The 16,034-nt window shown below is 32.8% G+C and overlaps 1 protein-coding gene across 1 annotated transcript; it reads left to right on the plus strand.

The window, feature by feature from the left end:
- The first annotated feature begins 957 nt into the window (after positions 1-957).
- On the plus strand, positions 958-14,421 carry LOC111710612 (zinc finger protein jing homolog). The gene is made up of 6 exons (XM_023484722.1): positions 958-1,526; positions 4,116-5,037; positions 9,758-9,946; positions 10,702-10,818; positions 11,663-12,027; positions 12,483-14,421. Exons 1-6 carry the CDS (start codon positions 1,444-1,446, stop codon positions 12,655-12,657), a joined length of 1,851 nt encoding a protein of 616 aa, XP_023340490.1. The 5' UTR covers positions 958-1,443; the 3' UTR covers positions 12,658-14,421.
- The last annotated feature ends 1,613 nt before the right edge of the window (positions 14,422-16,034 follow it).

Below are 16,034 nucleotides of genomic sequence, written 5' to 3' on the forward strand. Positions count from 1 at the left end.
AGTCAGTCATGTTTATTTACAATCTTTAATATATTCTTAAAATTTATCATCAAAGTATTTTTGGTGCTGCCCTTACAAGGCGTGGTATACACTGCGCCACCCCACTCAGAGATCATTCTTTAAATCTAGATTTACTTTCCTGAAAGGGTTTCTTCAACTTTTTATTTAACAATTTGACTTTACGTTTTCTCGATATTTTCGTCAGCTATAGCTGACATATAAATATATGAGCGAAGAAAAGTAAATATAACCATAAGATCGATTTTAGATTAAATTTTGAAATTTTAAAAGTTGCATGATCTGAACCAGTACAAGGACAATCGTCTAGTATTTACCGTACCGGTCCGTCTAGTGTACCCAGTATGTGATGGACCCAACGCTTTTTTATGCAACAGAATAAGAAGGGCTGAACTATAAGTGTCATAATGCATGACTACATGAGAAAGAAGTTTTTTTTTTTTTTTAATTTTCCGCATAGCTACTTATTGGTTTCAAATACTAATATATTTATATGCAAGGTTACACAGAAGAAATGAGACGAATTAATGACGACATAAAATACCAATTAGATATGTGAAGGTCAAATTTGGAAGAAAATACAATACTTAAAGAATATATGGAACCTCGAATGTAAGTGATAAGTTTGATTCTATTATGTACAGTCGTCTCTGAAGTTTCATATCCTTTGTGGGTAACCCTGCATATATATGTAGAATTACAGAGTAGAGAATAATATACTAAATTAATGTAATATATATATTTTATACGCCTGGTATACCGATAATTTTTAAATTTCTCCCTTTTTCTTAATATATTCCCAGGAGGTTTCTACCTCCTACTCCTCCCTGTCTAATCAGAAATCATCATCCCTCAAGGTGGAGTTCAAATCCCGCAGTAAACCCCTAGTAAACCCGCTATCCTAGAGTCAATACGTCCTGCCGCACACTCACAAAGGAGAAGAGAGAGAGTAAGGCAGTTTTCGTGCCGTCCCGACCCACTCCATGCCTAGATCAGGCTTAAAGAGGAGGAAGTAAGGGCGGGTTGGGTCGGAAAGGAAGGAAGGACGGGTTGGGTCCAGCGTATCCGTGTTGGGACTAAAGCAGTCTCCAGCCGGCCTCTGCCTGGTGAGGCATGAGTGTACCTTACTCTAGCATAATATCACATTAAAATCTTGGTTTCTCTACCTCCCTCATCCAACCCAGGCGGTTATTCTCCAGCTCACAGAGGAACCGACCCTTCTCCTTGTCCTAGAACACCTTGCTGGACTAGGTGTATGGATCTGTGAACGTGTAATAAATCAGCTGTGTGAATATCTGTGTAGAATCTCAAGATAATATTGATCCAGAAAATAGGTTTATTTATCAGATACTAGGCAGTAAATATTGTCAGGGTTGTTTTCATGGTTAAATATTGGTGGGGGGTGGAGCACCCTGACACGCCTCTATGCTAGTGGGCGTGGAGCAGGTTCCCCGCCCACCAGGAGGAGGCGGGAAACTTCGCACTTTTTCTTGCTCTACCGAGGAGAGGTGAGTTTGTTTCAGAATCTTTGGTTTTTATCTCTTCAAAGATTAATGTTTTCTCCAGATTATCTTTCTTAACCTTACTTACAAGTTACACACACACACACGACTTATACATACTTTTCACACTCATGACATTGCATACACTAAACTAACGGGTATGGTAAAATCGGTGCTTAGGATCCGGATCCGGATCCGTTGGATCCGCAAGATATTGGCTTCCTGGATCCAGATCCAAAGGGATAAAATACCAACCAAAAACTGCAGATAAAATACCTACCAAAAACTGCAAAACAACTATTTTACTTCTAAAAATTATAAAAATTTCCTCATTTCTGAATGGTTCATCAAGTTTTAGGATAAAAATAAGCGACAAAAAAATAAAACCAAAAATTTAAAATTATTTTTTGTTAAAAAATTCAGTACATCTTAAAGAAATGACCTGGATCCGGAACCGGATTTGGATCCGGATCCGCATCAAAATTAAATGGATCCTAAGCACTGGGTAAAATTATACTATATTTGAATGTGCAGAAAAACTAACAAGTTTAGTTCACTAGGAAAAGATGTGTTTAGTTCTTATTCGTTTATCGAGTAACAATATAGATGTATGATTAGTTGATTGGTTATTTGGGGTAATTTAACACAACGTAGGGAATATATATTATACAGGGAATAGAAGGAAATACAGACTATATAATAGGGAATAGAAGGGAATACAGATTATAGAAAAGGGAATAGAAGGGAATACAGATTATATAATAGGGAATAGAAGGGAATATAGATTATATAATAGGGAATAGGAGGGAATATAGATTATATAATAGGGAATAGGAGGAAATATAGATTACTAGTCTTTTAGGGCGCTTCGCGCCCATCTTCTATTTCAAATTTTAACTGTGGCTTTATCTGTGAGCATCTTCTCTTTGTACAGTATAAAAAAAAAAAAAAATAGTTTGCGGATTTCATAACATTTTTTCGCGCATTTTCAAAATTTCACAAAAATAAAAAGCTTTAAAATACAAACTTTTAAGATTTTGATCATCAATAAACCTTCCCTGGGGTCACGTGAGGTCCCATACAAAATTTGGGCTCGATCAGTTCAGCCGTTTTGACGTTGGATACAAAAAAACAGACAAACAGACAAGCTAAATTTATATATATATACTAGGCTTTTAGGGCGCCTTCTATGGTTTCTACAAGTATACAAGTTCTTGGTCTACTTATTTATATATCTATGGTGTTTCTACAGATATACCAGTATCTGGTCTACTTAGTTATATATCTATGGTTTCTACAGGTATACCAGTATCTGGTCTACTTAGTTTTATATCTATGGTTTCTACAGTTATACCCGTATCTGGTCTACTTATTTATATATCTATGGTGTTTCTACAGATATACCAGTATCTGGTCTACATATTTATGTATCTATGGTTTCTACAGGTATACCAGTATCTGGTCTACATATTTATATACCGGTATAAAAGTATCTGGTCTACATATTTATATACCTAAGGGTTCTACCGGGTATACAAGTATCTGATCTACTTATTTATATAAATATATGGTTTCTACAGGTATACCCATATCTGGTCTACATATTTATATATCTAAGGGTTTTACCGGTCGCGGTATACAAGTATCTGATCTACTTATTTATATATATATAGGGTTTCTACCGGTATACAAGTATTTGGTCTACATATTTATATATCTAAGGGTTCTACCGGGTATACAAGTATCTGATCTACTTATTTATATATATATGGTTTCTACAGGTATACCCGTGTCTGGTCTTGGTTTCTACGGGTATACAAGTGTCTGGTCTACTTTTTAATATAAAACATTCTAGAAGGTTAAAATGATATTTTCTAAAAAGCATGAAGTAAAATCATGAGAAATATTTCAAACTTAACGAGAATATTAACATAGAAAGAATAAATTTCGAAAAGTAAATGACCTGAGTTGAAAACTTTAGAATTGTGGATATCAAGATTAATGCTTAAACTCCTGGTTTTACTTAACCCAAGATTATTTTAAAACGCATTCGATATCCAAGAAAGAAGTTAAAATTTTAACCCATCAGCGTGTCATGTTAAGATTTACTCTTTAACTTTTGAAAAACCGGTTTTGATTTCTGTTGTTGATCAAGAAATATATAGACTAGAAACCGTCATATCTCATGCGTCAAATCTTTGTACTGCGGTGGGAGGAGATGAAAACAAAGAATTCAGGGGCAACACATAAAAAAAATCAACAGTGTGTACACTGGATAATCAGATTAAGCGATCGTGATATCTCATTCTAAAGATCCTAGCGCTGAAGACATAATTTCAAGTGACCCTTCATTTGCATTTACATTTATGATTCACAATGATACCCTGTAAACCTTTCTTAGTGTTCTTTCTAAAAATTTATTATTTTCTATCAGGTAAAGGTTTGGATGGTACAGTTGTGGATCAGACGTGCCATTCCATGAAAGGAGGGTCAATTGAATCATGTCTTTAGCCCCTTGAAGATAATGCGCAGTTGATACATATTTAACCTTTTTTGTTTTCATTTTTAAAGTTTTGATAAATATTTTGTTTTCAGTGGAGTTGAGAGTTTAAGCCCAGCAGAGACTAGATGTGGTTCAGAACACTCAGAGCAATCCACACATCACTCAGAGGCGGAGAGTGAGACATCAGATTATCCTCGCAGCACTCCCAGTCCTTCCGCCCCCAAACCCTCCAATGGGATCCTATCCGCCCTTGTCAAAAACTCAATTCCGTCTGGGCGGACAAAAAGCCTAGATGTGGCGGAGAAAGCTCCAATTGTTCCGCCCTCACGGCGAATCACACTGCCGACGGATTCATGGAAACCGCTTCAGAACTTGAAGGTTTCCCTTGTTAAACTTTCAACCTCAACCCTTCAAGCTCATCATCTCCCCTCCAACATTGAACCTGAGTCCTCTCTGTGTGAGTCCAAGACTGGAAATCATGAGCCAAAACGCTCTCTGGACTCGGCTGAGGAGACACAGATTAAAAGGCTTAAGTTGGAAGATAACCCTGAGGTGAAGGGAGAATCCTCAACTAGTCAGAAAACACAAAAATCTTTAAACTTCTCCGAACCTGGATTTAATCTGAAGTCTGAACCCGACCTCAAACCTGAGAATGAAACTTATTTCTCCGAGTTGAAACCAATATCCAACCTACCAACGAGCACTGAAGATCTCAAACTTGAAATTGCAAAGATCGATAGTATCCTCGATGGATCTCCTGATAAATGTCACGTGGCGCCCCCTCGAGAGAGTGTGCTATATGATCCCTTGAACCCCGGAGTTAGATTAAAAAATGAGATCTATGCACTAAAGGACCGGACTGGAGAAGAGAGTAAGACTGATGTTGACTCCAACAGGACGAATGAGCTGGAGGAGGAGGAGGGGAGTAAGGTCCCGGAGAGGGAGTTTGTCAAGTGTTTATGGAAAGGCTGTGGACTGGATGTAGAGGATATGCATCTTCTTGAACATCTTAATGTAAGTTTTTTATGGGTTGTAACAAAGATAATAAAAGCTCAGATAAAAGGGATTGTAGATGTAATTTCAACTGGCATGTCCAATTACCAAATGCACCCTTAAAATCCATGTATGATCAAGAATGAATGAAATATTCAAGTTATAAAAGTAACTGCGGATTTATGTTACAAAATCAGTGGATGAAATGGTCAGAATGAAAGACTTTTCAAGACTTAAAAAGCGATGTCTTTCACATTAAAACCCCAGATAACGATTTAAAGCCTGAATGGTTGTGCATCGGACATGCCACTCTATAAAATTGAAATTGCGTTTACAGGCACAGTAACTTAAAGGTTTGTATAAAGATAACAAAAGTTTAGATAAAAAGATAAAACCTTTGATGTATTAACATCTAGCGTACACTTTCCAGATCAATTCCTCATTTTCGAATTAGATCAAGTATTTTGATACTAGGCTTTTAGGACGCTTCGCGCCCATCTTCTATTTAAATTGTGAACATGTTCTCTTTGTGAACATTTTAAAGCAAAGAATTCGCAGGTTTTATAAAAAATACCGTGGATTTTTAAACTTAAGAACAATAAAAAACTTTTAACCCAAATTTTGATTAATTATAAACCTTCCTTGGGGTCATGTGATGTCATACACAAAATTTGGGCCCGATCGGTTCAGCTGTTTTAACGTTTATTGGACATAAACAAACAGACAGACAAGCCAAATTTATATATGAATTGTGGCATTCTTGCATTACTTTTCATCGCTAAGTGTAAGTTTGTTTCTTACAATCTTTCATATACTTTCTAAAGATACGTTCTTCTTATAATCTTTTTTGCAATTTCTGATATAGAGTAAAGTGGACCTTCATTATAATTTTTCATTTCAATTAAGAGCTGTTAACTACGTGATAACATAATTTATGTTGAATTTTTACAGTTCAATCATTGACACCAAGCTTACTCTAATTTTCACAAAAAGTTTTTTATTTTACAATCTTTCCTATGCACTTTTTATTAATAAGTTCTTTTTTTACAATCTCTCCTATGCACTTTTTATTAATAAGTTCTTTTTTTACAATCTTTCCTATGCACTTTTCATTAATAAGTTCTTTTTTTACAATCTCTCCTATGCACTTTTCATTAATAAGTTCTTTTTTGCAACAATCTGTCATAGAATAATTATAGAAAAGTATTTGACTTTTAAAACGTTCGGAATTCGTAAGGTCATCTCTTACGTAGTTCACAACATGTAACACATTTTTAAACAGTAAATTATAAGATAGCAAAGCAGAGAAATGCACATCATCAACTTTGAATTATATAATTATTTAGAAATATTAACATCTGTAATCTTCAATACTAAAAACTAAATGTCGACGTATTTTCAAATGAACTATTTAAAGAATTACTTGTCCAAGTAACTAAAGTACCATTTAAACCTTTATCTGAGTAACAATGAGGAAGATATTGTCGTTTTTTGAATTGTGAAAAGTTTCTTCATTGTCTCTCTCTGCAACATAATTCCGCTGGTGACTTCAGTAGAAAATAATCAATTTTTTGCTGGAAAATAAGGATAATTTATTCATCCTTAATCATGCAAAGGTTTTAAGCTTACCTTTGGGAATCCTACATGTCACTTTATGACTGAAGTATTCCTTTAAATCAACACAGCACAAACACAATGAACAACAAGAAATTTTTTATTGTAAACTCTGGAAAATAAAATTTTATTTTGTAGAACAATTTACTAGATTCCCGGAATAAAATTGTAAAAGTTGAATTTTTACATTTTTATCTATAAGCTTTCTGAGGATACAAAGTACAAATAATTATCTCAGTTAAATTTATTTTTAGAACTATTTTTTATTTTATTTTATGATTTACCCCTCACCACCAAACTTCGTGCTGCATCATATTTATGCATTTTTGATCTACAAGGAGGTCTGCCCCCCCCCCTCCAGCTACGTACATTGTGCATAGTGCACACAGATCGCATTCTTGATAATCAAATATCTGCACGGTTTAAGAGCTAATGCTTTGTTCATTTCTAGAAATAACATGAAAATAACATGAAAATAACATGAAAGGAATTATTAAAACTCAGCATTCTCAATATTTTTTTTTTACTGTTTTCAATAGGAATGTGGTGTCAACAAATTTAATTTGAATAATCTAACTGATGCTTAAAACTTGATTCGTTTTTCTAGAACTTTGAAGCTTTTGGACTTTTGGCACCATGCAATAAACGTGAACATGAATTTAATTATCCATTACTATGTCAATTTTTCTTCTTCTTTTCTATTTCTCTTATTTCTCTTATTTCACTTCTTTCTCTTCTTTCTCTTCTTTCTCTTATTTCTTTTATTTTTCTTATTTCTTGGATTTCTCTTATTTCTCTTATTTCTCTTATTTCTTGTATTTCTCTTATTTCTCTTATTTCTCTTATTTCTCTTATTTCTCTTATTTCTCTTATTTCTCTTATTTCTCTTATTTCTCTTGTTTCTCTTATTTCTCTTATTCTCTTATTTCTTAGTTTTATTTTTTTAAATATTTTTCTTGATATGTAGATTCACATAGAAAGATAAATTGCAGAAAAACAGAAAGAAAGCAAGATAAAAAATATTATTTTTTATGTAATATGTATACATTTACATAAACAATGACTATGAAGTATGAACACAATATACACTATACTTGGTTCCTAAAAATATGCGGAGAAATGAACGGGAAACTTTAAAAAGCAAAAGTGAACAATCCTAGTTTCGATTTTTTGGTTTTGGGTTTACTTCAAATATTTCTTAAGTTAATTTGTCTTGGTAATGAAATTATGCTTGGAGAGATCCCCGAAATTAAGCTTAAATCGAAATCCTCTCTTAAGCTGTAAAGTTACACTTATTATTATTTTTTTGAGCCGGGTTTTGAAAACTAATAAAATCTACAGTTTCCAACTCTAAAGTTTGAAGAAGCTGGAGAATCTGCGGAAAGGGATAACTTAAACAAAATTATAATATTCAGATTTCACAATTCTACAACTTTTGTATACTATTTTCATATTTAACCGGGAGAGAGGGAAGGGGGGGGGGGGTTCTCGGTTAGGGGTCCTCACTCCTCATGGGGGTGTATTAGGGTGGGTAGATAGGAAAGCAATTTGCTTCAAGTGTTATGAGTAAGTCTACAGTATAATAAGTGAATAGATTTAAATAGTATTACCACATGGATACTATCAGTCTTTTCTAGCTTTTTTGAAGTTAGAATAAAATCTTTGTCTTGTTTTAAAAAATGATTTTAGCTGTTGCAGAAGCTAATCTAAAACATCTCGGAGAAAAGAGAAAGGGTTCACTTTGAACTCATAAATCATAAAGAACTTTGTCTTTGTCAAATTTTCTAATATCTTGGCAACCTGATGGTCTAAACGTTAATCTCAAATTTTCTAATCCCTGTGTATATCTTTGCAACCTGATGGTGTAAACGTTGATATTTCTAACTTTTGATTATTTAATCTAATAGAATTCATAGTTTGAAATATTTGAGGTCTGGTTGCAAAGATATAGGGATTAGAAAATCTGAATTTGTGACAAAACTCAATTTCTTTAAAAAACAATTTGAGCTAAATTTGATGTATCTAAATATATTCTTATGTCCGCGATTAGTTTTGTGAGCTTGAGATTGAAATCAATAAATGTCTAATGTGATGGTTCAGATCGAATACCTAGGAATTCAACCTTTTTCATCGAGAACAATGTGTCGTTAAAAGTGCAATGAATTCCCTCCTAAAACTAAATTTGATCTCGGAAAGAGAAAAAAAGAAATTTTCTTTTCAAGCGAATGAAATTTGAAAGTTAAAGGGACTGTAAGCGAAATTTCAATTAAAAGAGGGACCGATTCACAACGGTACTTAATCTTATCAATAATGTGGAAGATTTTTCGATTTTTTATGTTTTTTAAAAAGTGTTAAATTCTCTTAACTTTTTCCTTGCTTTTGGGGGTAGAAATGCGCAAATTAATATTGAGGAAAGCCCTCAAATGAAAATAATAAGTTTTTAAAAGCCAAACCATGTATATCTAATTAAACTCGGCCTTAGAATATATATATTTATATTATATATAAATATATATATATATATGTATACAATATATAAAAATAGAATCAAACTAACTTACAAAGGAATTGAGTTTTTGCCACAAATCCTAATTTTCGAATCCCTATATCTCTGCAACATGGTAGTGTAGTCCATTTGATATTTCAATCTTAGATTATGTAATCTAAGATTTAATTGATAGTTTGAAATATCTAAGGTCTACTACATAAAGGCTGTTAAGATATATGGATTAAAAAATCAGAATTTGTGACAAAGACTCAACTCTTTTAACAAATCTCATGTTTATAATGTAGTTTACACAGAACTAATCACTAAAAATATACACAGTGTACTGCATGTAAACAATAACATACCAGTACATTTGGTGTTAATGATGATTCAAACCTCATAGGGTTAATAAAGTAGATGTTAGTTCCACATTTTGTTGAAAATGTATTTTGGTCTGGGGGGACCCTGGTCCGTTAAAACGATATAATAACCATCAAAATCAATAATAAAAAATGTAAAAAAATCACAAGAAAATAAACAAACAAACAAAATTTTTAAATATGGTTGTCAGAAGGAAAAAGAACTAAAAGTTCCCCGCTCACGATAAATGAAAACAACTTTTAATTCATTTTGTTTCAGAGTGAACATCTTGCGGAGAAGAAGGGAGGACAGGAGAAGGGTAAAGGAGGTGGAGAAAAGGTGAAAGGAGGAGGGAAAGGGGAAGGAGGAGGAGGAGGAGGGAGGAATAAACGAAAAGGAGGTTCTGAAAAGAATGAAGTTGAGGAGAAAGGAAAGGATGGGATGGAGTGTCTGTGGGTTGGATGCAAGGAATATCATCAAGAAAATATAAAATAAAACATGGAGTAAAATGAACTGAACACTTGCCACAAATTCGAATTTTTTATACCACTGCATCCAGTGCTTAGGATCCATTTAATTTTGATGTGGATCCGGATTCGGATATCCTGGATCCGCACTGGAAAAAAATGGATCCGGATCCAAATCAGGATCCGGATCCGGATCCAGGTCATTTCTTAAAGCTTTACAGAATTTTTTTAACAAAAAATAATTTTTCAAATTTTTGTTTTATTTTTTTTCGCTTATTTTTATCCTAAAGCTTGATGAACCATTCAGAAACGAGGAACTTTTTATAATTCTCTTTTTTATCTAAAGTTCAGATACAGGTTTTAGGAGTAGATAAGTTTTTTTGCAGTTTTTTGTTGATATTTTACCCCTTGGATCCGGATCCAGGAAGTCAAAATCTTCCGGATCCGGATACTAAGCACTGTCTGCATCTATGAAACCTGATTGTGTAAACTTTGATATTTCAAACTTGACTGTTTGATCTAGCGAAATTCTACGAAATCAGGTTGCAAAGATGTAGCGGTGAGAAAAGTAGAATTTGTGACAAGTGCTCACTTCCTTTATATCATTAAGCAAAATAATAACAACATTTAGTGCGTAAATGAGTACATTGATTTGATTAATTTCTTCAGATAATTTTAAAGTTTTGAAAGCTTTAAATAAAATCTTTTTTCCTCATGAAACCCTTATTTCTACAATTGATGTAAATATGTGGATAGGTTTACGGTGCCAAATCCTCTGCTAAGGATTGGTTAAAGAAACATATTACTTCACATATTGGGAGCAAACCTTTCCGATGTATCCTGGACTCTTGTAGGATGAAATTCTCCTCTCAGGTACTAGTTATATACAGTAGGATAAGAGGAAACCTTTCCGATGTATCCTGGGCTCTTGTAGGATGAAATTCTCCTCTCAGGTACTAGTTATATACAGTAGGATAGGAGGAAACCTTTCCGATGTATCCTGGACTCTTGTAGGATGAAATTCTCCTCTCAGGTACTAGTTATATACAGTAGGATAGGAGGAAACCTTTCCGATGTATCCTGGACTCTTTTAGGATGAAATTCTCCTCTCAGGTACTAGTTATATACAGTAGGATAGGAGCAAACCTTTCCGATGTATCCTGGACTCTTGTAGGATGAAATTCTCCTCTCAGGTACTAGTTATATACAGTAGGATAGTAGGATAGAGCAAACCTTTCCGATGTATCCTAGCCTTTTGTAGGATGAAATTATCTTCTCAGGTACTAGTTATATACAAGAGGACAGTAGAATAGGAGCAAACCTTTCCTAAACATAGGTATACAAAATTAGGTTTTAAAGGTTATGTTTAGAGTAAAGCTTTACACAAGTAGAGTTTGCATAGTATAAAAGAAAACTGTTGAAAGTTATGATTTAAGTTGCTTGAAAGTTTCAATGTTTTCCTGCATAAAACTCATCACTGGTTTATTATTTTATTTTACTGCTGAAGTTTCTCTATTCCATTACATCGAAGGACTAGACTTTGTTTGAATACCAAGCATATAAAGTTTAAATCAATTAGAAAATGTAGGAACACGGAATAAAAATTCATTTAGTTTTTAGTTGCCAATAATAAGGAAGAGTTTGATTGAAAATCAATTTAACGCAAGTCTCGTAATAATTCATTGTCTTTCTTCTTTTAAAACTTATTTTTTTTTAGATCTCTCTTTCTCGCCATGTAAACTCACATTTTAAACCTCCCCAAACTCCCGCCGGTGGAGCCGCCTGTCGGAGAAGTTTGGAATCAACGCCTATCAAATTTTACATCAGAAAAACCCGGAGAAAAGCCCGACTCCGTCCAACACCACTGGTCAACAACATCGACTTGTTCGACGTCGGAACTATGGCGGGGGTCAAGGATGGGTTGTCGAAGGTGAAGAGGAAGTCAAGAAACTGCCTCAACCACGACGAGATAAAGTTCGACGGAAGTGGATCCTGCGTCGTTTTTACAGGACGAGTAATCGGCCGAAAGTTGGACGGAGAAGGAAGTATAGATCTCTTGGTAGAATGGCATCCACTAGGCTTGTAAGTATCCTGTATCTATAGTATTGGTGACATTGGGGTATTTTCCAAATAGAATAGAATATATATTAGAGGGGAATTTAGAGAATCTCTCATGACAATTTAATATTTTCTTGACAATTAGTATTTTCTTTGCAATTTAGTATTTTCTTGAAAAATTTGTATTTTCTTGACAATTTAATATTTTCTTTACAATTTAGTATTTTCTTGACAATTAGTATTTTCTTGAAAAATTTGTATTTTCTTGACAATTTAATATTTTCTTTACAGTTTAGTTTTTTAATTCGCCTCCAATTTTCCTCTAATCTTTTTTTGAAGTCGTTTGTAAAACTGGTCTCTTTGGATCCTAATTTTTCATACCTATATATCCAGAATTCTCGTCCTGTATAAATTCATCCCAAGAAAACACTTTTCAGGAATTGATATTGGAGAAAGATTAGACAGCTCTTTATTTCCAGGTTGGGAGAAGAATGGGTTCCTGAGCAGAATTTTAGATCCCGTCGGAAGGTTTTGATCAATCAGCTTTCTCCACCTGCCAGAGAGAAGATAGAAGATTATATATTCGGGAAGAAGGAAATAAGAAAATCTCCGAGGAAAGCTCTTCCATCCCCAGGACCAAGGAGATTAACATGATCAGGAGATTGCAATGGATATGTGTTCTATCATGGAAAAAGTTGCAATCAGAAAATTTTAGTTACTCAACTATCTATCTAAATTTTTGAATACAAGATACTTACAAAATAAAATGTAAAATTCACAAAGAAACTGAATTTTTACAGTTAGGAGTCAACTTAAAGACTTTTTCTAGCTCATTTCATTTTTCAACTTAATTTACAAATATGATCCTTAAAACATTATAACAAAATAAATCTAGTCCAAAATGTGGTCTGCCTTTATAGTGCTCTCAAAATTAGCACAGATGTGACAAATTTTAATTTATTAAATAAATTAAACCAAAATTGTTTAATTCTGATCGAATTCATTAGTATTTTTTAATTAAGAAAGGGAAAACCACATTTTGAAAATGGCAGAAAAGGCTATTTTGTGACTCATATTTGTAATATTAGATTGACATATGAATGAAGGAAAATATTTTTACGAACAGAGACGATTTTATACTCGTCTCACAATTCAAAAAATTCAGTTTTTTTATGACACCGTATGACTGCAACTTCGATGTTGATTTAATTTCACGGTTATCAATTCTTGAATTAAATTTCAAACTAAGTTTTAATCCTACAGATGCAATTTTATCCTGAAAAATGCAAATAAATTAGGCCAAGGAGTAAATATGACATAGACTTACTGCCTAATATTGTATTGTTCCAAAATCATAGTAGAGAATAATTTTTTGGCTTAGTTGAGAATCACTAAAACATTTGATAAATACTTTTATTATTTGATGCATAAAATGTGTTTAACAATCTTAATTCATTCCCTGTTAATTTTCTAGTTTAATTCCGTTTTAATATTTTATTTTGACGATGATTTATACGTTTACACTAACTAACAACAAGGTTTTAAAAATACGTCTTTTTTATGAAAGTTGTGCTCGCCATTAATGATAGAAAATAGTACTTTAACCTCTATTTACTGACGAAGTTGCCAGGATGCCAAAAATATTTTGCTTTGACTTTTTTACCGCTGAATTTTCTAGAAATTTTACCCCCCAAGCCTCGTTAATTTTAGAGTATTGTTCGCTTTACATGTTTTTTTTGTTATAAATGGTTAACGTGTTTTTTGCTGTAAATCAAAATTATAAAAGTAACGTCAAAGTGCTAATTTTTCCTTTGAAATAACTTTTTTATTCAATACTTCCAAAATATATGCATTATCCTAAAACAATTTTAGGCAAGGTTAACCCTTTAAGTTGCAAGTTATATGTTCTAGAAATGTTTTAACTAATATTATCGTATTACGTAACCAATGTATCAGTCTATCAGACTAAAAAGAACCTAAAAAGTACTTACTCTCCGATCACAGTTGTGCAGTTATGTAATATGTTTGCAAGCAAACTGTTGAGATTTTTAACCGGTTTTAATAACACTAATGTCAGTTTAGGGGGATGAATTTTTAATCAAAAAAATAATGGTGGTGTTGCATACAATTAAAACGTTTGGGATATGAACGGAAATGAAAATGCTTTAAAAAATATTTGAGAAAATCCCTTTGAACTTTGTTTCCTAACTAAATGACTTAAAAAGAACTGTCGAACTGCCAACTCCAGAAAAGTTTAAATTTAACTGTTCACTGCCAACTATAGTAAATCTGCAGAACAAAGCCAGGAAATAACTTTATTCTGCATTAAATGAGAAAGGCTGTACATAAAATAAAAATATAATTTATGCCAAAGGCATTGAGTTTTTGCCACAGACTAAAATGTTCTCATCCCTTTATCTTTGCAGCCTGATGGAGTAAACCTTTGATATTTCAAACTGAAAATACTTGAACAGAATTCATAGTTTGAAATATTAAATTTCTACAGAATCAGGTTGCAGAGATATAGGAATTAAAAAGTCAGTGTGTGGGGCAAAGACTCAATTCCTTTTCATCTTTTCTGTAAACATCATTGTTTTGTCTTTATTAATGAGAAGCTAAAATTTACATTTAATAACTAAAATTCTCACATAATTTATAAAAGGCAATAGCAAAAACATTATAATAATCTTACTCTATATGTAGACATACAGATCTGTTAGAGATAAATGATAAAAAAGTCATATCAACATAAAAATGTAAAATATAAAAAATTGTTTTTTCGCTCACCTTCTAAGATCTCTAATAGCAAAAGTTTTTAATTTAAAAAAATAGACGGACTTAAATATTTTGGTAGGAAATAAAAATGTTTTAAGTTTGTAAAATTTAGGAATTACTTGAGTACAAAACTAGTAAATATGAAATTCATCCTGTTTTTTTAGGGTTGAAGCTAATTGTTTATTTATTGTAAAAAACTGAGGTATTTAACAGCCCCGTGTTGCACCATGGGAGTTTGTTGTTTTAGAGAAAATAAATGTTATAGAATTCAGTGAATATATAGATATTTGTCTTAGTTCTTTTTTATAGTTATTTTCCCCTTATCATGAAAACAAACTGAACACTGAACCATAACTTTCTAACTTCATAATCTTTCTTTGCAACCTTTCATAATTTCAAATAATATTCGGTAAGGTCAAATAGTTTTACCTAGAAATATCAAGATTTCAGTGAAACTCGTTCACAATAACCCTGAGACAGAAGCCCAGAGGAGTTTTGCGCAGTTTCTGATAAATTAAATTTTTGACTTTTTTTAGTTAATTAATAAGTCGGAGTCAGAGGGGAGTAGATAGGTTTTTTATTATCATCGAACTAAATTTTTAGTTAATACACTTCGCACGTGCTATGTGGAAACATTCACTGAATGAACTTGCTATTTAGAGATAAATTATACCCTTATGGACATGTTAAATTAGAAATACTCTTGAAGAAGTTTGGTTTTGGCAGCGGAACTACAGTGTTTAATGTATTTTCAATATTATAAATAATTCCTTGTTTTTTAATCAGGCGTCTTTTTCTATCTTTGTAAACTTTTATAGGCTTTCCATTTTAAACATTTCTTTTTATTTTTTACTTGACAAAACTGGGTCTAAAAATCAGACTATGAGTCAGTGGATTTAAGTAAAAATGTGCAAACTTTTAAAATAGAAAAAAACCATTTTCGTCAGGTAGTTATAGATAGAGCTTAAAGTATATAATACTGCCTTATAGCTAATAGGTAGCGAAGGGGGACAGGCAAGAGTCATATAATGGAGAAAAGCCTCGTTTTTACTTTTCAAAACCCCAGATCACCCCTCCTCCCCCCCCCTCGAACCTTGTGTACGCGCCTGTTTCCTATTTCAGCTATGACGCCCATTTTATACTTTTAACTTAACAAATTGTGATTCATTAAATTACGGAAACCTGGGTGCCCTTACAACAAGCTTATAGAGAACTTGAAACGAGCGTTAAGTAAAATGAACGGTGATAATTCTCCT

This window comes from Eurytemora carolleeae, unplaced genomic scaffold, assembly GCF_000591075.1.
Source record: "Eurytemora carolleeae unplaced genomic scaffold, Eaff_2.0 scaffold1040, whole genome shotgun sequence".
Taxonomy (NCBI): Eukaryota; Metazoa; Arthropoda; class Copepoda; order Calanoida; family Temoridae; genus Eurytemora; species Eurytemora carolleeae.